Genomic DNA, 27271 nt, shown 5'->3' with positions numbered 1-27271 from the left:
AAACACTGCTGTGGAAAGCTCTCTGGTTTATGAATGCCTTTTAGGGGAAGATATCTGCTTCCCTCGCCTGTTCCGGCTTACATGTGACTTCAGGTCTACAGCAAAGTGGTTTCAGTGTTGGAGGATTTGAGCTGTAGGGAGAGATTGAATAGGTTGGGGCTGAAGTGTCAGAGGCTGAGGGGTGAGCTTATCGAGGTTTATAAAGTCATGAGGGCCATGGGTAGGGCAAATGGACAAGGTCTTTTCCCTGGGGTGGGAGAGTCCAGAACTGGAGGGCATAGGTTTAGAGTGAGAGGGGAAAGATATAAAAGGGACATCAGGGATAACCTTTTTACGCAGAGGGTGGTACATGTGTGGAATGGGCTGCCAGGGGAAGTGGTTGAGGCTAGTACAATTACAACATTTAAAAGGCATCTGGTTGGGTATATGAATAGGAAGTGTTTGGAGGGATATCGGCCGGGTGCTGGCAGGTGGGACTAGATTGGGATACCTTGTTGGCATGGACGAGTTGGACCAAAGGGTCTGTGTCCATGCTGTACATCTCTATGACTCTATGATAGAGAAGCCACTCTGTTCAATGGCAGTCTGAGATGGCCTTGCCGGTGGTATCTGTATGACATGAAGGAATATAGAAACTCCTCGAGTGAATAAGAATAAATGGAAGTCAAAGTGGCCCCAACACCATAAGTCTCTGATGGTGTGAATTTAGCTTTTTATTTACTCATGGATGGGGCCAGCATTTATTTTCCATCTCCAACTGCCCCCTGATTACAGTGGTTTGCCATTTCAGAGCACAGTTAAGAGTCAACCACATCGTTGTGTGTCTGGAGCGATATGTAGGCCAGACCAAGTGAGGATGGCAGATTTCCTTCCTGAAGGGATTTAGTAAATCAAATGGGTTTTCAAACAATGGTCACCATTTGACTAGCCTTTAACTGAATTTAATTTCAGGTTGTCAGCTGTAGGGGACGTACTTGACCCCAAACCCTCACAGCATCAATTCTGAGGAAAGGTCACTCGACCCAAAACATTAACTCTGATTGTCTCCACAGATGCTGCCAGACCTGCTGAGCTTTTCCAGAAACATCTGTTTTTGTCCCGCAGCATTAACATGGGGTTTGTGAATCCTAGCCCATTGATGTTACCGATATGTTGTTATTTGCCAACACTGGTTGGATATCTTTCTGGTCATGTGACCACCCCTGACTGCCCACCTACACATGTCTGTGATTGGTCACCTGACACATGCAACTTGGCAATTTGCCCCTATTGCAGGGTAAACAGTGTCTTCGTGACCTAATGAGAACACCCTTGACCACTGGCTACAAGATTTCCTAATTCTGTTTTTTTTTAAAGAAGTGTTCAAAGGAATAGAAGAAAGTCAGTTTGTAATCCCCCTCTGACCATCTCACAACTATACCTTGGAGATGAATCTCTCACTGCTGGAACTTGGCAGGGAATTCTGGGATTAAGCAAACCCTGCTTTCATTATGAGGCACATGCATCCTCCAGGTGTCTGTAAGGAGGATAAACCCTGCTCCTTCACAAAAACTGAAGGACATGATCCCTGTAAATATCCCTCTCTAAGACTTCAAATTCCCTTTAAACACCAACAGTGGGGAAAGCAGCCTTTCAACATCCCTGGATGCTCATGTTGAGAATGGAGATCTTCCTTCCCATTGCTCATGTTGGGCTGAAGCTGCTGAGTCTGTTTCTCTGCTGGGAATGTATCAACTGCGCTGAGTGTTTTATGGGAGAGCTCTGCAGCGCCCTAGCTACCTGGCACACAGAGAAAAGCAGAAGAAGAGAAACCAACCTGTCCTTTCCTGTTTCCTGCTGGAAGACCTTGTCACAGTAGTTCATCCGCTCCTCGGTGGTCAGGTAGATCTTGGCATGGGGGTAGCTCCTTGCTATCTGCCGCAGCGCGTTGTAGGTGCCCCCCTTCCCGTCCTGTCGCATGTTCCGATAGGGCCCCCAGATCACGTAGATGGTCCCGTTGGCCTCTTCGAAGTAATGCTGCTGCCTCTGGGTGAGGAGGGGCACGCTGGTGTGAGACACCACCCTGATGGTGGTCCGGGTGCCTACATCCGTCTCGAACCCGGCCGTGGGTGCGTTGTTCATGCGCCACACGCAGGCCGACCGGTCGATCAGCGACCCTGCTCGCTGGCCCAGCATCTGGCCGGAGCTTGATACGATGCTGCACAGGTCGCAGTGCAGGCGGAGAGGCTGCGGGACATGGAGATTGCCAACAGGTCAGAGATTTCCATTCATCGCTCGCAAATAAAAACCCTAAAAAAACAAACCACACGTGTTGCCTGACTCCAAGTGGGACATATCCCTTAAGGAAAGGTGATAGCATAATGGTATTATCACATGGTGGCCAGGGAAAGTATGTCCCCTTTCCTGTAGGGCACAAACAAACCAGTTGGAGGCAATGGCCTAGTGATATAACCACTCACCTGCTAATCTAGGGACCCAGGTTCGAAACCCATCACTGTAACTTAAATTGCAGAATCAAAAGCAAAACTGGAATCATGAATGTGGTTGACTCGTAACTTTCCTCTGGGCCATTAGGGATGGGCAATAAATGCTGGTCTAGCCACCCACACCTATATCCTGTGAATGAACTTAAACAAAGTTAACACAGGGAGAATGGTGTTATTGCCAGATTATTATATCATAAAGCTCAGGTCATGTCCTGAGGACCTTATTCAAATTTCACAATGGCAGATGTGAACTCAGCAATTAAATGATGATAACCATGAAACTATTGTCAGAAAACCCACCTCGTTCTTCATGAACTTCAGGGAAGGAAATCTGCTGTCTTTACCTGATCTGGCCTACATGTTACTCCAGATCCACAGCAATACGATTGATTCAAGGTTAAAGATGAGTAATAACTGCTGGCCTAACCAGGGATGCTGACTATGCTGTAAATAAATAATAAAATAACGTAGCCTCTTGCTTCCAAACCTGAGGAGAGATTTCTTTACCCAGAGAGTAGCGAACATGTGGAATTCTCTGGCGCACAACATGTTTGAAACCCCAACATTGAAGGATTCAAGAAGGAGTTAGATTTGGTACTTTGGGCAAAAGAGATCGAAGGCAATGGGAGCAATTGGCAACAGGGCCCTGAGTTTGATGATCAGTCATGATCATACTAATGGTGGAACAGGCTTGAAGGACCACATGGCCTGGTCCTGCTCCTGGTTGGAGTCCGAGGAGATAGGAGAAGTGCTAAATAAATATTTTTTGTTGGTATCCACACTGAAAAAAAACAGTGCTGTCAAGGAGAATACTGAGATACAGGCTACTAGACAAGACAGGATAGAGGTTCACAAAGAGGAGCTGTTAGCAATTCTGGCAAGTGTGAAAATAGATAAGTCCCCTGGGCTGGATGGGATTTATCCGAGGATTCTCTGAGAAGCCAGGGAGGGGACTGCTGAGCTTTTGGCTTTGATCTTTATGTCGTCACTGTCGACAGGAATAGTGCCAGAAGACTGGAGGATAGCAAATGTTGTTCCCTTGCTCAAGAAGGGGAGGAGCAACAACCCTGGTAATTATTGACCAGTGAGCCTTACTTCGGTTGTGGGTGAAGTGTTGGAAAAGGTTATAAGAGATAGGATTTATCATCATCTAGAGAGGAATAAGTTGATTAGGAATAGTCAATGCAATTTTGTGAGGGTAGGTTGTTCCTCACAAACCTTGTTGAGTTCTTTGAGATGGTGACCAAACAGGTGGATGAGGGTAAAGTTGTTGATATGGTGTATATGGATTTCAGGTTCTGGATTAGTGGTGCTGGAAGAGCACAGCAGTTCAGGCAGCATCCAAGGAGCAGTAAAATCGATGTTTCGGGCAAAAGCCCTTCATCAGGAATAAAGGCAGAGAGCCTGAAGCGTGGAAAGATAAGCTAGAGGAGGGTGGGGGTGGGGAGAAAGTAGCATAGAGTACAATAGGTGAGTGGGGGAGGGGATGAAGGTGATAGGTTGGGGGCGGGGGGAGGGTGGAGTGGATAGGTGGAAAAGAAGATGGGAAGTTAGGACAAGTCATGGGGACAGTGCTGAGCTGGAGGTTTGGGACTGGGGTGAGGTGGGGGAAGGGGAAATGAAACTGTTGAAGTCCATATTGATGCCCTGGGGTTGAAGTGTTCCGAGGCGGAAGATGAGGCGTTCTTCCTCCAGGCATCTGGTGGTGAGGGAGCGGCGGTGAAGGAGGCCCAGGACCTCCATGTCCTCGACAGAGTGGGAGGGGGAGTTGAAATGTTGGACCACAGGGCGGTGTGGTTGACTGGTGCGGGTCAATGTAGAGGAGACTGCATCGGGAGCAACGGATACAATAATGATATTAGTGGGTGTGCAGGTAAAACTCTGATGGATGTGGAAGGCTCCTTTAGGGCCTTGGATGGAGGGGAGGGAGGAGGTGTGGGCACAGGTTTTGCAGTTCCTGCGGTGGCAGGGGAAGGTGCCAGGATGGGAGGGTGGGTCGTAGGGGGACGTAAACCTGACCAGGTAGTCACGGAGGGAACGGTCTTTACAGGAGGCAGAAAGGGGTGCAGAGGGAAATATGTGCGGTCTTTTTGGAGGTGGCGGAAATGTCGGCGGATGATTCGGTTTATGTGAAGGTTGGATTTCAGTAAGGCTTTTGATAAGGTTCCCCATGGTAGGCTATTGCCCAAAATACTGAGGCATGGGATTGAGAGTGATTTAGCGGTTTTGATCAGAAATTGGCTAGCTAAAAGAAGGCAGAGGGTGGTGGTTGATGGGAAATGTTCATTCTGGAGATCAGTTACTAGTGGTGTACCGCAACGATCTGTTTTCGGTCCACAGCTGTTTGTCATTTTTATAAATGATCTGGATGAGGGTGTAGAGGGATGGGTTAGTTAATTTGCAGATGACACTAAGGTCGGTGGAGTTCTGGATAGTGTTGAAGGATGTTGCAGGTTACAGAGGGAGATGGTTAAGCTGCAGAGCTGGGCTGAGAGGTGGCAAATGGAGTTTAATGTGGAAAAATGGGAGGTGATTCACTTTGGAAGGAGCAACAGGAATAAAGAGTACTGGCTAAAGGTAAGATTCTTGGTAGTATAGATGAGCACAGAGATCTCGGTGTCCAGGTACATAGATCCCTGAAAGTTGCCACCCATGTTGATAGGGTTGTTAAGAAGGCATATGGTGTGTTTGCTCTTATTGGTAGAGGGATTGAGTTTTGGAGCCATGAGATCATGTTGCAGCTGTACAAAACTCTGGTGCAGCCACGCTTGGGAGTATTGCGTGCAATTCTGGTCACTACATTATAGGAAGGATGTGCAAACTTTGGAAAGTGTTCAGAGGTGACTTACTAGGATGTTGCCTGATATGGAACGAAGGTCTTATGAGGAAAGGCTGAGGGACTTGAGGCTGTTTTCATTAGAGAGAAGATTTAATTGAGACATATAAGCTAATCAGAGGGTTAGATAAGGTGGACAGTGAGAGCCGTTTCCCTCAGATGGTGATGGCTAGCATGAGGGGACATAGCTTTAAATTGAGGGGTGATAGATATAGGACAGATGTCAGAGGTAGTTTCTTTACTCAGAGAGTATTAGGGACATGAAATGCCCTGCCTGAAACAGTTGTAGTCTTACCAACTTTAAGGGCATTTAAATGGTCATTGGATAAACATATGGATGAAAAGGGAATAGTGTAGGATAGGCTTCAGATTGGTTCTACAGGTCGGCGCAACATCGAGGGCCGAAGAGCCTGTACTGCATTGTAATTCTCTATGTTCTATGTTCTGGTTTCTATGTTTCTCACACTCCCACCATCCATCTTTACAATGTACTGCCTTTGCACAGAAAGGTAAGCTAGCTCTCTGTTGCTCAAGAGGCTGGCACCTGATCATCGGTCAGACAGCCTGAGGTTTCTTCATCTCCAATAAAACTGATTATTGAAAGCTTTGCTGATTCATCACACATCCTTTTCCTCTCTCCCCAGGTCATTTGGAGCCAGGTCCTGGACATTAACCTCCAACTGTTGGAAGCTCCACACTGATCCATTCAACACCGATACACAGAGCACTCTGTATGACTACTATGGCTTGAAGAGTGCATTTTTGATCTGGATTTTCTTAAGAGAGATTTTAAGAGAGAGGTACAGAGCTGTTTATTTGAATCCAATAAAATAAACAGCTTATGAGGCCTTGGGGTATTTTAAAAATTTCAGAACTGTAGAAGCAGCCTGAATGGGTGGGGACAAGCTCCCACAGAATCAGGATTTTTAGTTTTAGTTTTCCAGGAGCAGACATTGCTGGGATCTTAAAGCTTGGCTTGGAAGCTGCAGAACATCTATCTCTGCTACTCTGTCTCTGAGTTTTCTCTTAATGCTTTTTCCTCCTGAACTAAAGAATTGCCTGTGAGACAATCTGTTTTACTGAATTTGCCTTCACCAAGGTTGTACTTATAGGATGTTACTGTATTGGCACAGTCACTGTTTAATCGTTAAATAATCTATTATTCTGTTAAGTTTTCCAATATACTTAAGTTACTCTATTTTTTTCTTTTGCTGTATTTTAACTATAGAGTGTGAATAAAGTGTAACTTCCTTCATGATTGGTAGTCTAACAAATCGAATTGCTTCTGGAATGCAATGCCTTGCACTTGCCTTTAAAATAAGAAAGAATGAGGATCCAGACTAGCTTTCTAATATATTTGAGAGCATTTAGTCTGGTCTAAAACACAATGGACTGGATCTTGCAGCTGAACACCTAAGGTGTGATGATACCTGCTCCCCACTTCTGTTCCTAAATGTGAATTATGGGCGTGATGATGTTGGACCAGCAATCCTAAGTCATTGTGACTGTCTTTGATAATGTGAAAGACAAGGGGGATCTAAAATCAGAACCCCATTTAGGAAAAGAGCGATGAAGTAACTCTTGATCTTGTCATAAGCACAATTGTCTTCAAAGTTCCATGGCACAATATGTCAGGCTTGGAGGGAATAGGGGCCTGTTCCTGCGCTTTGTTGTTCTTCGTTCTTCTTCTTTGTCCTAATTGATTCATCTGTTGTCCATAAGATATAGGAGTAGAAGCCAATCAGCCACTGGGTCTGCTGTGCTATTCAATGAGATCATGGCTGATCTGATCATCCTCATCTTGACTTTCCTGCCTTTTCCCCAAAATCCTCGATTCCCTGGCTTATTAAAAACCTAACTCAGCTTTGAAGATACTGAATGACCCAAACTCTGCAGTAACGAATTTCACAGATTCGCTACCCTCTGGGAGAATAAATTCCTCTCCACCTTGGTTGTAAATGGGCGACCCTTCAGTCACTCGGGAAAATAATTTGAAGTGATTCCTGCCAGCTAAGTGAATTCACCACAAGGGCAGTTTGAAAGGATTGTTAATAAGACCATGACTGTGTGTGGTACTGTGGAGGCTGCCGCTAAAAGTGATAGCCCTTGTTAGTTGTAGATTTCTTACAGTATTTTACAGGATGGGAGAACAGGTATAGATGGATTGAGGAAGCTGAGGTGTTTCCCCAGGGCAGGACTGACTGGCACGAGGGGTCATAGTTTTAAGATATTAGGAGAAAGGTATAGAGGAAACGTCAGAGGTAGGTTCTTTATACAGAAAGTGGTGAACGCATGGAATGCATTGCCAGTTGAGGTGGTGGAAGCAGAGTCATTGGGGACATTTAAGTGACTGCTGGACACGCACATGGATAGCAGTGAGTTGAGGGGTGTGTAGGTTAAGTTATTTTATTTTACATTAGGATTAATCCTTGGTACAACGTTGTGGGCCAAAGGGCCTGGTCTGTGCTATACCTTTCTAACTTCTATGTCTTGTGTTAAACAGAACCCAGGTTAGTAGCCTGATCCCTCATTCTGTCCTTGACACATGACTTTCTCTTCATTTGTTCATGGGATGTAATCATCTTTGGCTATTGATTCCACATTCCTAATTGCCCAGAGTGCAGTTTACTGTCAGCTACACTGCTGTGGGTCTGGAATCACGTGTAGGCCAGTCTCGATAAGGACAACAGATGACCTTTCTTAAAGGACATTAGTGTATCAGATTTCCAAAACAAGTTCCAATGGTGTCACAATTGCCAATAAACTAGTTTCTTTACACTCCAGACTTTTTTCTCTCTTGAATTCAAATTTCACCGTGTGTCATGATGAGATTCAAACCTATCTGCCCAGAACGATGGCCTGTGCTTATGGAGTAATAGTCTTCTGGAATTACTATGATGCCTCCCCCCATTTGGATTGGGTGCTGAGTCCTCTCTGCCAAGACAAATGATAACTAGCCACCTCTCCCAACAGGCGGCTGCTGATTGGTCATCTGACATTTGATTTGCCATCTTGGGGAGGGTGTGGGAATGCCAGATGATCACTCACTTCCATTCCACCTCCCTCTCTCTGCCAGGGTTGTAGGAAACTACAGAGAGTGGAGTACACAGCCCAAGTCATCACAGGAGCCAACCTTCCATGGACTCCATTTATGCAACTCGCTGCCACGGAAAGGCTGCCAACATAATCAAAGACCCTTTGCACCCCGGTAATGATCTCCTACAACCTGTTCCATCAGGCACTAGCAGGTTCAAGAACAGTTTCTTCTCAGTTGTTGTTAGAATATTGAATGGACTTTCTAGCCTCAAATAATGGTGATCTTGCTAATGTTGTTCTCTCTTATTCACACTGTGCAATTTAACCTGTATGCCTCAGTATAAATCTTTTGTTCTGTACATCCTTGCTTACTTACGAGCCTGTACTGCTTGTAAACAAAGCTTTTCACTGTACTTCAGTACACGTGACAATAAATCAGTCAATGACCCCATTGGGGACCCTATAACCCAAAGTGAGAGAATCAGTCAGCACAGGAAGGTTAGTTTCAGGAAGATATTTGTGAGGTAAATGCGAGGTCATGCATCTTAGTTGGAATAGCAGCAAAATGGACTGTTATTTAAATGGTGAAAATTGCAGCATACTGCTATGCAGAGGGACCTGAGTGTTCTTATGCATGAATCACGGAAAGTTGGTTTGCAGGTGCAACAGGTAATTAAGAAGGCAAATGGAATTTTGTCCTTCATTGCTAAAGGGATTGAATTTAAAAACAGGGAAGTTACGTTGCAGCTGTATAGGCTCCTGGTGAGGCCACACCTGGAGTAGTGTGTGCAGTTTTGGTCTCCTTACTTGAGAAAGGATGTACTGGCACTAGAGGGGGTGCAGAGGGGTTTCACTAGGTTGATTGCAGAGTTGAGAGAGTTGACTAGAGTGGGACTATACCCACTGGAATTTAGAAAAAGAGGGGGGATCTTATAGAAACATATAAACTATGAAGGGAATGGATAAGATAGAAGCAGGGAGGTTGCTTCCACTGGGCCATGAAAGTAGAACTAAGGGGTATAACCTCAAAATAAGGCAGAGCAGATGTAGCACTGAGTTGAGGAGGAACCTCTTCACCCGAAGAGTTATGAATCTGTGGAATTCCCAGCCCAGGGAAGCAGTTGAGATTTCCTCATTGAATGTTGTTAAGGCAAAGATTGACAAATTTTTGGACAGTAAAATAATTAAAGGTTATGGCGAGTGGGCAGGTAAGTGGAGCTGAGTCCACAAAAAGATCAACCATGATCTTATCGAATGGCGGAGCAGGCTCGAGGGACCACATGGCCTCCGCCTGCTCCTAGTTCTTTATATTCTTATATTGTGCAGTTAGGTTTCTCCTCTTTAATGCAGGGGCCTTAAAGGGGAGATTCATAATTGAGTCTTTATGTTGGCTCTCCTTTTTGAAGAGGCATTTCAATGAGTTTCACTTCACTGTGTTTCCTCCGACGCCTGCAATTTTTCTTTTTTCAAATATAAATATAGATATATATATATCCCATCACACACATATCCAAATCCCTTCTCAAATTTATCATTGAGTCCTCCTCTACCTCTGATTCAGACAGATTATCACCACATTTTGTCTTTTGCTTTTTATTTTTGCCAATTATCTTACCTGTGTCCTCTGGTAACTGACCCCCCCCCTACCAGTGGAAACAGTTCCTTCCTATTTATCAAAAATTCCCATAATTTTGAACACCTCATTAAATCTGCCCTTAGCCTTTTCTGTTCTATGAAGAATAATGCTGGTCTCCCCAGAATTTCCTGATGAATTTCAATGGAAGTAAGGAATTTTCTTTGGGATAATGTATTAGATTTTTCCTTTGTGAATATTATCCATTGATTAATACTGAAAAGTTCTTGCTGCAAATTACAACATACATTTTCCATTTCAATTTACTTCTTCTGATTATGGGATTTAAACATTACTGTTGTTAGGAAGCGATGGTGTGTCAACTTTAAATGCCTGTTGTTAAACTATAACAATTACTATGTAAGCACAAATGAAATAAGCACTGGCCTTGTGACAGATAAATAAATTAGCATTGGAAATAGTGAGGACTGCAAAGTCAGTAATATGTAGAGTCAGAGTCGGTAATATGTGGAGGTGGAGAAAGCACAGCAGGTCAAGCACCATCAGAGGACCAGGGGAATAAACATTTCAAGTAGAACCCTTCATCGGGACTGGGGAGGGGGAAGGGGGCTGAGCAATAAATAGAGGGTGGGAAGTGGGGCTTGGGGGATAGGTCAGTGGAATGGTGATAGGTGGAATGCAGGGACGTGGTGATTGTGATTGGTCAGTCAGAAGGATGGAGCGATTAGATGAGAAGGAAGATGGACAGGTTAGGTCAGGTCAAGGGGCAGGACAGAGAGCAAAGGCTGAACCTGTTGGAGAAGGAGGAGCTGGAGATTTGGAAACTGGTGAATTCTATGCTAAGGCCATTTGGATGTAAGTTACCGAGGTGGAAGATGAGGTGTTCTTCATCCAGTTTGCATGTGGCATTATTTTGACAGTGGAGGAGGCCCAGGATGGGTATGTCGTTGGGGACTGGGAGGGATAGTTAAAATGACTGGCAACCAGAAGGTGGGATTGTTTGGAGTGAACGGACCATAGATGTTCCCTAGGCCGTTCCTCAAGTTTGCGCTCGGTCTCTCAGATGTAGAGGAGATCACATCGGGAGCAACGGATGAAGTAAATCAAGTTAGAGGAAATGCAGGTGAATCTCTGCTAGACATGGAATGATTCTTTGGGGTCCTGGAGGGAAGTAAAAGGGGAGGTGTGGCGGCCATGTATTTAAATTAAGGTACGGCAGTGTCATGGTTATGGTCTCTTGAGATGTGGAGATAGCGTCAGGAATTTGGTGTTGAGGCAGATGATTAGCCATGACCTAGAGTGACTGTGCAGGCTTGAGGGGTTTAATGGCCTAGCATTCTCCTCTCTTGCTATATTCTTCTTGAGTTTTCGGACCTGGTGCATAGTGTCCTTCACCTTGTGTAGGGCAAGGAGTTATTTCCCAATTCTACCCCAAAAGCATCAGAGAACTGAGTAGCCTGGATTGAGTGGACATGGAAAAGATGTTTCCATTAGTAAGAGATACTAGAACCCGAGGGCACAGTCTCAGAGTGAAGGGATGACCCTTTAGAACTGAGATGAGGAAGAGTTTCTTCAGCCAGAGAGTGGGACTCGCTGCCACAGAAAGCCATGAGAGCCAGGTCATTGAGCGTATTTAAGAAAGAAAAAGACAGATTCTTGATTAGTAAAGGAATCAAGGGTTACACAAGAAGACAGTAGAGATGGGGCTGAGAAGTAAATCAGCCATGATAGAATGTTGAAGCAAACTCAATGGGCTGCATGTACTAATTCTGCTCCTGTATCTTATGGTCTCATGGGGGAAATTGAACCCTACATTATTGCAGCCAGTCTGATCAACACAGCCATCCAGTCACTGAGTCATCTAGCCCACAACACCTTGTAATCACACCCATTCCCACCCTGACCTCATGCATCATTAGACATGAGAAACATCTAGGTCCAAGCTGAAGAACATGACGAATGACCATAATATGAGCTCATTTTTTGTTAAATTGGTTGCTAATGCACTTAGTCAAGTTTGTCTGTTAACTATGAAAAAAAAATTCAAATCTTGGGACATTTATCGATTACACAGATGTGAGGAAGCCACCACTTTCTCTATAGCAATAGCTTGGCTAGTTGGAGTCAGCTTAGTAACCAAGAAGTACTCTTTCTTTCAGTGGGATAAATGGTTGTGACTCTTTGAAATTGGCATTCTTGACTTCATCCTGATAAATGTAAGGCAAAAGGTTTTGCCAAATGTCTCTCCCCTCAGTGTATTCAGGTCCTGTACTAAGTGAGTATTTAAAAGTAACCAGTTCAGTTAATGGCTTCTTAGATTCATAGACTCCCTACAGTGCATAAAGAGGTAATTGTCTCCACACACTAAACCTTTACTTTTTACTTCATTACTGGCATGTTTGTGAATGCTTGTGCGCATGTGGGGGCAGGGATGTAGGGATCACATCCCTGTATGAGTTACAGGAACCTGGATTCTGTGTGGTAAGCGAGTGTTGATAGCTTCTGACAAACATGAAAGAACCTCAACAACACCTTCTCCACCATAACCCTCAACACCAGTACCTCGCAAGGCTGCCTACTCCACCCCCACTATACTCCCTGTACTCAAGACTGTGTGGCTCAATTCCATCCCAGCTTCATTTACAAGTTTGCTGATGACACAACCATTATAGGGCAGATCTCAAACAACGATGAGACAGAATACAGGACAGAGATTGAGTGCTGAGCAGACAACAATCTCTCCATCAACGTCAGCACAATGAAGGAGCTGATCATTGGCTTCAGGAAGTGAAGTGGAGGGCACACCCCTGTCTGCATCAATGGTGATGCAGTGGAGATGGTTGAGAGTGTCAAGTTCCAGGGAGTGATGGTCACTACAGCCTATCCTGGTCCACCCATGTCAACATGACAATCAGGAAAGCCCCAACAATGTCTCTGTTTAGTTCTGAGGAAGGGTCACCAGACCCAAAATATTAACACTCTTCACAATCACGGCCAGACCCACAGCGCTTTTCCAGCAATTTCTGTTTTTGTCTCTACTTCCTCAGGAGGCTAAGGAAATTCAGTATATCCACAAGGACTCTTATCAATCTTTACAGATGCATCATAGAAAGCATCCTATCTGGATGCATCACATATGACAACTGCTCTGCTCAAGACTGCAAGAAACTACAGAGAGTTATGAACACAACCGAGTCCATCACGCAAACCAGCTTTCCATCTATTGACTCCATCAATACTTCCCACTGTCTCGGGAAAGCAACCAACAAATCAAAGACCCCTCCCACCTTGGTCACATTCTTTCCCACCCTCTTCAGTTGGGCAGAAGGTATAAAGGTTTGTATATGTGTACAGACAGAATCGAGAGCAACTTTATTCCCCTCTGTTATTAGATTTCTGAATGGAGCTCTCAAATTTTAAATTTAATGTTGGTCTTGCTCTCTGTGCATCTTCTTTGCAGCTGTAACATTGTATTCCTCGTTCTGTTCTATTACCCTAATACACTGCCTGTACTGGATGCAAAACAAAACTTTTCACTGTACCTTGGTACATGTGACAATAATAAATAAAATCAAACCAAGTCAACATCTGTGGGGATTGTTAAGAAATCTATGGGATCTGTTTTGACTACATTTGCAATTTGATGTGCTCTGTGGAGTGTCTCACCATGGTTTTCTGTTATTTATCTTTTTTTTAGTTTGAATTGGATGCTGGAATTTAGATTTTATATACGGGTATAATGTGATGGTTGTGTTCTTGTGCAATCCGTATAATAGAAAAATCGCGCTTTACAAACAGTGCTTAAAGTGTTGGTGATATAATCGTGTGACAACCAACATATGTTTTAAAAGTTCGCACTTTAGAAACTGTGTCTCCAATTCCTCAATTGCGTTATAGAAAATTTGCATTAACAAAACCTGCGTTATAGCTGTACGACCTGTGTATAGGACACTTGTGGCCCTTGGTCTTTCAGTAAGTACCTGGTATCTCACACTTGGTCAACTTTTCAAAACATTAATGTTCCTGAGCCAGATGGTAGATTAAATGGAATGATCTTGTCTGGGTGTTGTTTTGGAAGGTCAATGTTGATATTTTAATATTTCCAAATACTTTGCATCTTTGCAAATTAAGTCCTCTTTTCCTGATATTGTTTATTGAAGAAGATTGGATGATGAATTTAAATCTAATATAGATCAAAATACATAATTGGCCATATTAGTAACTGAGTAAAATGTTGAAACTTACGTTGTGATGAGTGGAATATGAAATATTATATATTCTGACGACTGGAATATTGGGTTTTGAGAATGAAAATGCATTTCTTCAAACTCAGTTGTAACAAGATACATGGCTTTTTGTTGGGGGACGGTATCGTAGGTTACAGAACCAAAGTGAGCAAATTTGAATTCAGCTACAGATCAGCCACAATCGAACTGACTGGGCCCCAGGGCTGGATGGGGTATTCTTGCTTCTACCATTTTTCATTATTTTGGATGTAACAAAGAAATCGTTTGACCACAGAACAGAGTACGTGGGAGGGAGCTGAATTAATCTCATTAACCTAGATTGATGCAGTATTTCTGTTCTTTCAACTCTGTGTTCATCTATCTTCACAACAGTCAAACCCCTGCAACGAAAGCATCAGAGCTCATGATTCAAAGCCAAAAGCTGCACAGAATAGGATGAAAGGCAGTTAGTCAGCTCTGGGGATAATTAGTAAGGGACTGGGCTGAACACACTGAACTGCAGGCCTTTACATGCAATGCTGCTTTGCCTGATTAAGCAATGACCTCCAGATGACCTGATAGTCCAACACCAGCGTGGCCAGTGCAGAGGGCCAAGACACATATCCCTGCCTTGACTGACAGTAAACTGGACTCAAGTGTTGATAGCTTCTGACAGACATGAAAGAACCTCACCAACATCAGTGGGGATTGTTGAGAATTCTGTGGGAGGTGTTTAGACTACATTTGCAATTTGATGTATGATGTGGGGTGTTTAACCGCAGTTTTCTGTTATTGGTATTTATCTCTTGTTAGTTCTAATTGGATGTTTGAATATAGTCAGAGAGTGTGGCACTGGAAAAATACAGCCATTCAGGCAGCATCCGAGGAGCAGGAGAGTTGATGTTTCAAGCATAAGCCCTCCATCAGGAAGCTCTTTGATGAAAGGCTTGTGCCCGAAACATTGATTCTCCTGGCCCTCTTGATGAAGGGCTTATGCCTGAATCGTCGATTCTCCTGTTCCTCCTGATGAAGGGCTGATGCCTGAAACATCAATTTTCCTGCTCCTTGGATTCCTGATGAAGGGCTTATACCTGCTCCTTGGATGCTGCCTGACTGGCTGTGCTTTTCCAGCGCCACACTCTTCGACTCTATACTCCAGCATCTGCAGTCATCACTTTCTGCTGTTTGATTATAAGCTTTAATATATACATGTATATATAGGACACTTGCAGCTCTTAGTCTCTGAGTAAGTACCTGGTATCTCACACTTGGTCAACTTTTCAAAGCATTACTATTCCTCAGCCATATGGTAATGTAAATCCAGTGGTCTTATCTGGAATCATACAGACAGTCCATAAGAAATATGAATGGAGGTACACCACAGATCCCATTAACTGTGCTCTATTATTTGTTATGCTCACTTTACCTCTCAATTCTCTGAGAGATCAAAGACCTGTCTATCCCTACCTTAAATATATTGATTGTTTTTTAACTCGGTCATGGGCTATTGGAGAAACTGTAACCCTCTGGCATACATTGGAGTGAAGAAATTTTACCTGATCTCTATTCTAATGTTCAACCTTTCCTTCTGAGACTGTGCTCCTGTGTGTTTCAATGAGATTGCCTCTCATTCTTCTAAACTCCAGAGGGTACAGGTGCAATGTACTCAGCTTCTGATCCGAGATAGTTTCCTCATCAACCTGTTCAGAGATGTTATTAAACAGTTCTGGAGCAGACAGGACTTGAACCTGGGATTCCTGGCTCAGAGGCAGGGATATTACCATCACACCACAGGAACCCTAATCCTAGGCTCCCTGTAAATGTAAAGTTGCCACAATCTTGAGCCATGCGGATTCTCTCACATTGGAAAGAAGCGACAGTCATATTACTCTGTATTGCAAATCGACTATCCAACCAACTGAGCTAACTGACCCTCCTTCCCCACCCCACTCTGCACTGTGTGAGTACAAGATTAAAAGAAGGGCTTAGATTTACGTAGCGCTATCTCCGAAAAAAGTATTGTAGATGTAACAAAGTTAAAAGTTGTGATCCATCTGATAAAGGAGTGGTGCTTCAAAAGCTAGTGCTTCCAAATAAGCCTGTTATGTGATTTTTAACTTTGTCCACCCCAGTCCAACACTGGCTCCTCCAAATCAGATATAACGAATACCTCATGAATTATGACTATCATCACAAAGACCCGTGGAGTGTGAGTCGCTGTAATCTTACCAGACCCTGGGGAGCGCTCTCATTCGGGAAAGAGGAACAACTGGTGGTAGTTTAACCTGAGGGCCACCATGCCTCAGGCGAAGGGAAATGTTGAGAAGGAGAGTCCTCCATGGTAACCTCAGCTGGTGCTGGAGAATTGAACCCATGCTGTTGACGTCACACCACATCACAAACCACCTCTCCAGCCAACTGAGCCAAAATGACCTCCACTTTGGAGGTACTTAATTGCAGTACAGGTGATTAGAAAAAGGTATAGGTTGCTCTATCATTCAAGCTCACTCCTCCATTCAATAAGACCTGCAGCAGGCCCATCACCCAAATTCCACGTGTCAATATTTATCAGTCCCAGTCTTAATCACTGAGTGACCACAGCTCTCTGAGACTGAGAAGTCCGCAGAAAGGAGACATTAATTCATTGCATCTGTGTCAGTACGCCCCGTACACCAACCATTCACCACCACCACACTATCCCACAAACATTAAAATTCTTCAGAAATCCATTATCCTTGGCAATAACATTACAGCTGTGACGTGAATAGGTGACTGTAGTGAACTCACTCTTTACTCTTCTGACAGTAATTCTCAGTCTGTGCCTCCTCCCTTGACAATTCACAGAACAATTAGGAAATAGTCTAGTACAGTAATATTTACTCTTTTTTCAAATTTATTTCCGAAAGCCCAGTCAGGAATGAAATGGGTGGAAGTAAAAGGAGGAATGAGTTTCGGGAATGGGATGAGATGAGATTCCAGAGAGCTAGCACAGGGAGAATGGGCAGAATCTCTCCTCCTAGTCTGTAGAATTCTCCGGGCCTGCCCACCACCTGAAGCTTCAATTCCAGTAAAAACAGCCACAGCCTTTTTTTCTTGTCTCTCCTTCTAACTCTGAAATCTCAAAAGAACAGAGGCAATGTCTGGAGACACAGACAAAACTAGTGAGAGCAGTTCCTGCCAGTCAAGACTAATATCCATCTACATGAGATACCAGCCCCGCCTGAAATAATGCAAGCTCCATCACACAAGCTCCCTTAACAGAACAGCAGATGGTACGTGGCTTTTATTAATAACACACCGTTTTGTAACATTTTGAGGAAAGCTGTAAAGTAACGCTTCAAGCATGACATCAAATAAATTGTATCTCGTCAACATTACAAGAGCTGTGATTTGATAACTTGTTGAATGGACTGCATAGCTCAATGGATCTATGAGTAATAACAGAAAGCAAAGGATGTACTGGGAGTGGAAAAGGGTTGGGCAGTCCTGTCAAGGAGCTATTGCAGGTATGATGGGCTGAATGATCTCCTCAGTTTTTTTTAAAAAGTGTAACATTTCTGTAGCACCTTTCACAATCTCAGGACACCACTATTCACTTCATGGTTCTTCACCAATGGGCTGAGGAGTGGCAGATAGAGTTTAATATAGATAAATGCCAGGTGCTGCATTTTGGAAAAGCAAAAGGGCAGCACGGTGGCTCAGTGGTTAGCACTGCTGCCTCACAGCACCAGGGTCTCAGGTTCAATTCCAGCCTCGGGCAACTGTCTGTGTGGAGTTTGCACATTCTCTGGTTTCCTCCCACAATCCAAAGATGTGCAGGTCAGGTAAATTAGCCATGTTAAATTGCCCATAGTGCTAGGTGCATTAGCCAGAGGGAAACGGGTCTGGGTGGGTTACTCTTCGGAAGGTTGGTGTGGACTGGTGGGCCGAACGGCCTGTTTACACACTGAATTCTAAATTTGGACCAAACATAACTGCAATTCATGTCCAGGCTGATGTCGACCATGTGACCACTGTCGATTGCTGCAAAAACCCATTTGGTAACATTCATTCCTTACAAATGCCAGGCATTGATCATCTCAAAGCAGAATGAATCTAATCATTACCTTTTCACCTTGAAAGGTGTTGCCATCATTGAATGTCCTGGGGGAGGGGGGGAGGGGGGGGGGGATTGTCAATGATCAGAACAAAATAGACCAACCATGTAAATACAGTAGCTACAGAGACAGATCAAAGACTGGAATTTAGCTGTGAGTAGCTAACAGCATAGAGGGTTAGAAAACTGCTCATGTGACACACCTATTCAAAACGGAGGGAACTAAAAAATGGGTAACTATGGGTCAAACAGCCTAACAGCCATTGGAAAAGTGAAAAGCAGAGTTAACATTCCGTGTCTGGTGAGTCTTCACCGGACCTGAAGAGTCACTGGACTCGAAATATTAACTTTGCTTTCTCTCCACAGGTGCTGCCAGACCTGTTGAGTTTCTCCAGCACTTTCAGTTTTTGTTTCAGGGCTGTTAAGGAGCTTGACAGGGTAAATGCTGAGAGGATGTTTTCACTCATGTGAGAATTTAAGGCCGGAGAGCATGGTCTCTGAATAAACGGGCGCCAATTGAAAGACTGAGACGAGGAGGACTTTCTTCTCTCAGAAGGTTGTGAGCTTTTGGAACTCCTTGCCACGGAGAGCTCTGGGAGTCGAGTCCTTGTGTGTATGTAAGGCTGAGATAGATCCTCGATCAGTCAGGGAATCAAGAATTATGGGGAAAGGGTAGGTTCATGGATGTGAGGAGTGACAGAGCAGCCATGATCATATTGAATGTGCAACAGGCTCAAGGGGCTGAACAGCTGCCTCCTCTTCCTTTTTCTTATGGTCTTGAGATCTTTTTCCAAATCTCCAAAGCCTATCTACCATCTACAAGGCACAAGTCAAGAGTGTGATGTGTATTCCCTACTTTCCCCTGGATTGGTGCAGCTACAACAATACACAAGAAACTCAACACCATCCAGGACAAAGCAGCCTGCTTGATGGGCACTACATCCACCATCATCAACACTCAATCCCTTCACCACCACTGCTTGGTGGCAACAGTGTGCAGGTTGCACCTACAAGATGCAGTAATTTACCAAGGCTCCTCCGGCAGTACCATCAAAGATCAGGATCTCAGAGAAAGAATGGCAGACACATGGGAGGTCCAATACTTGCAAGTTCCTTTCAAGCTGCACATCACCCTGACTTGGAATGAAATCACCATTCCTTCAGAGTCTCTCAGTTACAATTATCAAACTCCTCCCACCAAGAGTGCTGTGAGGGGTACCCACATCAGATGGACAGCAGAGGTTCAAGAATGCAGCTCACCACCACCTGAGGCAAAGAGTCATAGAGATGTACAGCACTGAAACACACTCTTCGGTCCAACTCGTCCACGCTGACTGGATATTCCAACCCAACCTAGTCCCACCTGCCAGCACTTGGCCCATATCCCTCTTCCTATTCATATACCCATCCAGATGTCTTTTAAATGTTGTAATTGTACTAGCCTCCACCACTTCCTCTGGCAGCTCATTCCATACACATACCACCCTCTGTGTGAAAAAGTTTCCCCTTAGGTCCCTTTTATATCTTTCCCCTCTCACCCTAAGCCTATACCCCTAGTTCTGGACTCACCCACCCCAGGGAAAAGACCTTGTTTATTTATCCTATCCATGCCCCGCATGATTTAATAAACCTGTATAAGGTCACCCCTCAGCCTACTCAACCTCTCCCTACAACTCAAATCCTCCAACCCTGGCAACATCCTTGTAAATCTTTTCTGAACCCTTTCAAGTTTCACAATATCCTCCTGACAGGAAGGAGACCAGATATGCACATAGTATTCCAAAAGTGGCCAAACCAATGTCCTGTACAGCTGCAACATGACGTCCCTTGGCTCCACCTTCTCAAGGGCAATTGGGAATGGGTACGAAATACTGACCTTGGGGGCGATGCCCATGATTCAAAAACATATAGAAGTGAAAACACCTCAGGCTGGAATCAGAAGGGAGTGATGACTACCACTGATTGCCAGCAGGGCGTAGGTCAGCTCAGTTGGCTGCAGATTAATGCCAGTTGAGTGGCTTCAGTTCCCACATCAGCTGACGCTCCCATGAAGGACTCTCCTTCTGAGTCTCTCCCCTCACCTGAGGCATGGTGAACCTCAAGTTAAACCCCCATCAGTTGTCTCTCTCTGATCAGCAGGAAGCCCCAGGACTACAGTGACCTATTTTTTTTTCTGATCAACAGGGAGCCATCCTCTGTCGGCTAAACGTTGTCATGGTGCAGTTGGATTTGGCCTGAGTGGGACAGTGTTAGACAGCAAATCTGTTCCCGCGGTCTCTGCTCATTATAGTTCAGCTACAGTTTCTGAGCAGAAACGTGTTGTTCTCCACCCTTTGATTTCAATTCTTGGATTTCTTTTTCGCCTTCAACTGAATACAGTCACTAATTTAAACCAGTCTTGTCAACATTCACTCATTTGGAGTGAAACTGATTCACTTCAGTTTCAATCTCAAAATGGTAATCTGCAGTTGCAAATCTCACTCTCTGTTGAACAAATGTTTGCTGAATTGAAACTATTAAATGGCACAGTCATTTTCTTTCTCAAAATAATAGCGAGTATAATGGCATTTGATGACATTAGTGCACAGGAAACGAATGAAAAGCAGATGGTAGTGGATAGTAGTGAAAGGTTATTTATCAGACTGCAGGAAAATATGCCGTGGTGCTCCCCAGGTGTTGGGTATAAGGACCACTACTCTTGTTGATACTTATTAATGACCTGACCTTGAGTCTACAGGGCAACATTTCATAGTTTGGAAATGAAACCGAACTCAGAAAATGGGTAAACAGTAAGGAAGGTGGTGAGATACTTCAGGAGGGCATTTTCAGAATGTTAAAAGGGACAGCCACATTACAGATGCACATAACAGATGCAATTTATTGCATTGCAGAATGAAGCAATTAATGTTAGTGCAAAGAGACAGGAGACAAGCATCAGCTTAATGATCCCAGTATAGAGCAGGAGTAGGTTGAGAGAAACCTGAGGCTGCATTTACACAAATCATTGGTAGTGGGAGGAAAAGTTGAGAAGGATACCAGGTTTGACTGAATGCTTGGGATGGTATGGTGGCTCAGTGGTTAGCAGTGCTGCCTCACAGTGTCAGAGATCCGGGTCCAATTCCACCCTCAGGTGACTGTGTGGAGTTTGCACATTCTCCCCGTGTCTGCGTGGGTTTCCTCCGGGTGCTCTGGTCTCATCCCACAGTCCAAAGATGTGCAGGTCAGGTGGATTGGCCATGCTCAATTGCCTGTAGTGTCCTGGGATGGCTAAATGAGTTAGCCATGGGGAATGCGGGGTGACTGGGAGAGGATAGCAGGGTTGGGTCTGGGTGAGATGCTCTTCAGGGGGTCAGTGTGGACTTTATGGGCAGAATGGCCTGCTTCCATAGTCTATGGATTCTATGGTTAACAAAACACTACCTGGGCCTCAGTAGCTGGATGTTGAGGAGGATGTTGAGGCTTTGGAGAGAGAGCGCAGATGACATTTATGAAGGAGAAGGAAATTTAGTCACGGTGCAGAAACAGAAGACCTTTCTCAAGGAGCAGAGAAGGTTAAGGGGGAATTTAGTAGAGGTGTTCAAAATCATTATGAACGTTGGTAGAGTAAATACAGACCAAAGTGTCAGCAATTCAAAGCTCCCAGATTTACAATCACTAGCAAAGGTGACATGAGGTTAAAGGGTTTCCATTCAGAAAATTGCTACCCTTTGGAATTGGAACTGCCTGAAAGGATAGTGCTAGTGAGAACAAACATAACATTCAAAAGAGATGGGGATATTTTGGGAACATTTTTGCAGAGCCACGTGGAAAGGGCAGGAGTGTGTGTCTCATTGACACAAGGTGGATGAGCTTGAGGCTCTTTTGGAAATTGGCAGATACGATATTGTGGGGATAACTGAGACGTGGCTTCATGGGGACAGGGCCTGGGAAATGAATATTCAAGGCTACATGTGTTATCGTAAGGATAGACTGACGGGCAGAGGGGGTGGGGTGGCCTTGTTGGTAAGGGAGGATATTCAGTCCCTTGCGCGGGCGGACCTAGAGTCAGGGGATGTAGAGTCAGTGTGGATAGAGCTTCGAAACACTAAGGGTAAAAAGACCCTCATGGGAGTCATCTACAGGCCCCCAAACAGTAGTCTGGATGTTGGAGGTAAGTTGAATCAGGAGCTGAAATTGGCTTGTCGCAAAGATGTTACTACAGTTGTTATGGGGGATTTTAACATGCAGGTAGACTGGGAGAATCAGGATGGTATCGGGCCTCAAGAAAGAGACTTTGTGGAGTGCCTCAGAGATGGATTTTTAGTGCAGCTGGTGCTGGAGCCGACCAGGGATAAGGCGATTCTGGATCTGGTATTGTGTAACGAACCAGAATTGGTCAGTGACCTCGAAGTGAAGGAGCCATTGGGAAGTAGTGACCATAATACAATAAGCTTCAATCTGCAATTTGAGAGGGAGTGGGTACAATCTGAAGTGACAATATTTCAGTTGAATAAAGGGAAATATGGAGCTATGAGGGAGCAACTGGCCAAAGTTCAATGGTTTAATACCTTAACAGGGAAGACCGTGGAGGAACAATGGCAGATATTTCTGTGTATAATGCAGAAGATGCAGGATCAGTTCATTCCTAAAAGGAAGAAAGATCCCAGGAGGAGACATGGGCGGCCGTGGCTGACAAGGGAAGTAAAGAAACATATAAGGTTAAAAGAGAAAAAGTATAACTTAGCGAAGATAAGCGGGAAAACGGAGGACTGGGAAGCTTTTAAAGAACAACAGAGGATTAGTAAGAAGGAAATACGCAGAGAAAAAATGAGGTACGAAGGTAAACTGGCCAAGAATATAAAGGAGGATAGTAAAAGCTTTTTTAGGTATGTCCAAGGCAAAAAAATGGTTAGGACAAAAATTGGGCCCTTGAAGACAGAAGCAGGGGAATATATTACTGGGAACGAAGAAATGGCAGAGGAATTAAATGGGTACTTCAGATCTGTGTTCACTGGGGAAGACACAAGCAATCTCCCTGAGGTAACAGTGGCTGAAGGACCTGAACTTAAGGGAATTTCTATTTGCCAGGATTTGGTGTTGGAGAGACTGTTAGGTCTGAAGGTTGATAAGTCTCCGGGACCTGATGGCCTGCATCCCAGGGTACTGAAGGAGGTGGCTCGGGAAATCGTGGATGCGCTGGTGATTATTTTCCAGAGTTCAATAGAATCGGGGTTGGTTCCTGAGGATTGGAGGGCGGCTAATGTTGTGCCACTTTTTAAGAAGGGTGGGCGGGAGAAAGCAGGAAATTATAGACCAGTTAGTCTGACCTCAGTGGTGGGAAAGATGCTGGAGTCTATTATAAAGGATGAAATTACGGCACATCTGGATAATAGTAACAGGATAGGACAGAGTCAGCATGGATTTATGAAGGGGAAATCATGCTTGACTAATCTTCTTGAATTTTTTGAGGATGTAACTCGGAAGATGGACGAGGGAGATCCAGTGGATGTAGTGTACCTGGACTTTCAGAAAGCTTTTGATAAAGTCCCACACAAGAGGTTAGTGAGTAAAATTAGGGCGCACGGGATTGGGGGCAAAGTACTAGATTGGATAGAGAATTGGTTGGCTAATAGGAAACAAAGGGTAGTGATTAACGGCTCCATTTCGAAATGGCAGGCAGTGACCAGTGGGGTACCGCAGGGATCCGTGCTGGGACCGCAGCTTTTTACAATATATGTAAATGATATAGAAGATGGTATCAGCAATAACATTAGCAAATTTGCTGATGACACAAAGCTAGGTGGTAGGGTGAAATGTGATGAGGATGTTAGGGGATTACAGGGTGACCTGGACAAGTTAGGTGAGTGGGCAGATGCATGGCAGATGCAGTTTAATGTGGATAAATGTCTGGTTATCCACTTTGGTGGCAAGAACAGGAAGGCAGATTACTACCTCAATGGTATCAAATTAGGTAAAGGGGCTGTTCAGAGAGATCTGGGTGTTCTTGTACACCAGTCAATGAAGGCAAGCATGCAGGTACAGCAGGTCGTGAAGAAGGCTAATAGCATGCTGGCCTTCGTAACAAGAGGGATTGAGTATAGAAGCAAAGAGGTGCTTCTGCAGCTGTACAGGGCCCTGGTGAGACCACACCTGGAGTACTGTGTACAGTTCTGGTCTCCAAATTTGAGGAAAGACATTCTGGCTATTGAGGGAGTGCAGCGTAGGTTCACGAGGTCAATTCCTGGAATGGCAGGATTGCCTTACACGGAAAGACTGAAGCGACTGGGCTTGTATACCCTTGAGTTTAGAAGACTGAGAGGGGATCTGATTGAAACGTATAGGCTTATGAAAGGATTGGACACTCTGGCAGGAGGGAACATATTTCCGTTGATGGGGGAGTGCCGAACCAGAGGACACAACTTAAAAATACGGGGTAGACCATTTAGGACAGAGATGAGGAGAAACTACTTCACACAGAGAGTGGTGGCTGTGTGGAATGCTCTGCCCCAGAGGGCAGTGGAGGCCCAGTCTCTGGATTCTTTTAAGAAAGAATTGGATAGAGCTCTTAAAGATAGTGGAGTCAAGGGGTATGGAGATAAGGCTGGAACAGGATACTAATTAGGAATGATCAGCCATGATCATATTGAATGGCGGTGCAGGCTCGAAGGGCAGAATGGCCTACTCCTGCATCTATTGTCTATTGTCTATTGTCTATTGTCTATTGGGTAGCTTTTCCAAAGGGCTAGCACAAAGACGAAGGGTCACTTTCAGTGCTGTAAACATTTTGTGACTCTGTAAATCCATTACCCTTCACGTACAGGCATTCTTTTCGATTTCACTTCTGACTGGACTAGTTCTACCTTTACATTTCAGCTCATTTGTTCTAAAATCCCCCGTAGGAGAAAATTAGCCCCTCACCCTTCAACTGGGAGGAAGTGAGCACTGCAGATGCTGGACATCAGAGTGGAAGAGTGTGGTGCTGGAAAAACACAGTCGGTCAGGCAGCGTCCGAGGAGCAGGAGAATCGACGTTTCGTGCATAAGCTCGTTATCAGGAATGAGGGAGCGGCCCAAGGGAGCTGAGAGATAAATGGGAGGAGGGTGGGGCTGGGTGGGGGCAGGTAGCTGAGAATATGATAGGTAGGTGAAGGTGGGGGGGGGGGGGGTGAAGGTGATAGGTCAGAGAGAAGGCTGGAGTGGATAGGTGGGAAGGAAGATGGACAGGTAGGACAGGTCAAGTGGGCGGTTGGAAGATTGGATTTAGGATAAGGTGGGCAGAGGGGAAATGAGGAAACTGGTGAAATCGACATTGATCCCGTTTTCCAGCACTTCAACCCTCACCCTTGAATACTGTGTAAGTGGATGGATTTTTAAATGGGTTAAAAGCCCATCCTGTCTGTCTTATCAAATTCCTTCATCGTTTTAGAAAGATGGAAGACAATGACCAAATATGCACCCACAAGAATTGCTGGATGACACATGAGTAGGGTATGGGTGATGCATAACGTCAGGCCCTTAGCCAGAATTTGGATTTCAGCCCGTCTACCTCTGGTTGGCCAGAAATCTGACAGCAAGAAATAGCAAACTTCCTGGGGTGTACTCTAACTCCTTGTAAATTATATCTTGAAATTGTATTTTATGGCGGTTTTTTTTATCAACCGTAGGCTGAGCAAACGTATGAAATTATTTTCCCTTGACTACTTGGGAAACCAGACCCAGGCACAGTCTGACATGTCATATATCATTTCTTTTACCCTCAGCTCTTCCACAATCCCTCTTGTGTGAGCTCCAATATCTTGATGTTAAATGGGAATCCTGATGGAAGTAAATGCTGTGAGCAATGCATCTTTTAGTGGCTGCAGGAAAGTTTAATTCCTGTTGGTGCCGGTGATAGATGACAGGCCAAATTTAGAAACCAATTTTATCCAAACCCGGACAATTTTCTTCAAGGGGAGAGAGGGGGAGGCATGTTATCTCATTAATAATCTGGCTCGATTTTGAACATTCCCATCATGTAAATAAATGCAATGAAAAATGCACACCATATCTTATTCTCCCTTCCTAATAAGCATCCTGTGGATTGCAGTATTTTAAGAAGGCAGCTCACTACCACCTTCTCAAGGGCAATTAGGGATGGACAATAAGTGCTGACTCAGCCAGCGATGCCTGAGTCTGGTGGAAGAATGGTTAAAAAAACCCTCACAGTGCTTCAGATATCATTAATTTCTGTGCGTTTATGAGAAATTGGCAAAGGTTGCAGCCATTTTGAACATGTTCTCTCACAAAACAGGCAACGGACGCTAATGCCCCAATAGAGTCATCGAGGTCTACGGCATGGAAACAGGCCCTTCAGCCGAACATACCCATACCGCCCAATTTTCACAAATTAGAGCCATTTGCCTGTGTTTGGTCAATATCCTTCCATACCTATCCCAGCCACCTGCCTGTCCAATTGTTCCTTAAACGACTAAATTGTTCCCACCTCCAGCACAATCTGTGGCAGCCTGTTCCAGACAGTGCCCACCCTCTAAATGAACAAACTACCTCTCTGGACCCTTTTTGTATCTCCCCCCCGCCCCCTCACCTTAAACCTATGCCCTCTAGTTTTAGATACCCCTCCCATTCATTTATCAAAATTAAACTCCATCCGCCATTCCTCAGTCCACTGGCCCAGTTGATCTAGACCTCGCTGTATTCCCAGATAACCTTCTTCACTGTCACTACACCACCAATCCTGGGGTCACCCACAAATTTACTAACCATACCTCCCAGAGTAATTGAATGGCTTGCTCAGGGAGCTACAGAACCTGCCTCATTATCCATTACCTGAACAACGATAGTCTGGTCTCTGGTTCAGTCCATGATATATTGCTCTAGGAAACTGTGCTTTAAAGCACCACTATGAATGTCTTGTCACAGCTACTCTTTTCAAGTTGATTAACCCAAACAACACAAAGATTAAAGTTGCGTATAATTATTGCTTTTTTTTTACATGCTCACACTTATTGTTGACTTTCCC

The 27271-nt window shown here is 44.5% G+C and overlaps 1 protein-coding gene across 2 annotated transcripts in view; it reads right to left on the bottom strand.

Annotated features, from left to right (window-relative positions):
- st6galnac3 (ST6 (alpha-N-acetyl-neuraminyl-2,3-beta-galactosyl-1,3)-N-acetylgalactosaminide alpha-2,6-sialyltransferase 3) overlaps nucleotides 1–27271 on the bottom strand; it is a 287359-nt gene that overhangs the window by 121542 nt on the left and 138546 nt on the right. For both annotated transcript variants that reach the window (XM_072574751.1, XM_072574750.1), the window contains one exon: nucleotides 1817–2226. In XM_072574751.1, the coding sequence (XP_072430852.1) occupies nucleotides 1817–2226 (410 nt within the window). The remainder of the gene's footprint in view (nucleotides 1–1816; nucleotides 2227–27271) is intronic.

Source organism: Chiloscyllium punctatum, chromosome 7 (genome assembly GCF_047496795.1).
Source record: "Chiloscyllium punctatum isolate Juve2018m chromosome 7, sChiPun1.3, whole genome shotgun sequence".
Lineage (NCBI taxonomy): Eukaryota > Metazoa > Chordata > Chondrichthyes > Orectolobiformes > Hemiscylliidae > Chiloscyllium > Chiloscyllium punctatum.
This window is presented reverse-complemented; position numbering and strand designations above follow the sequence as displayed.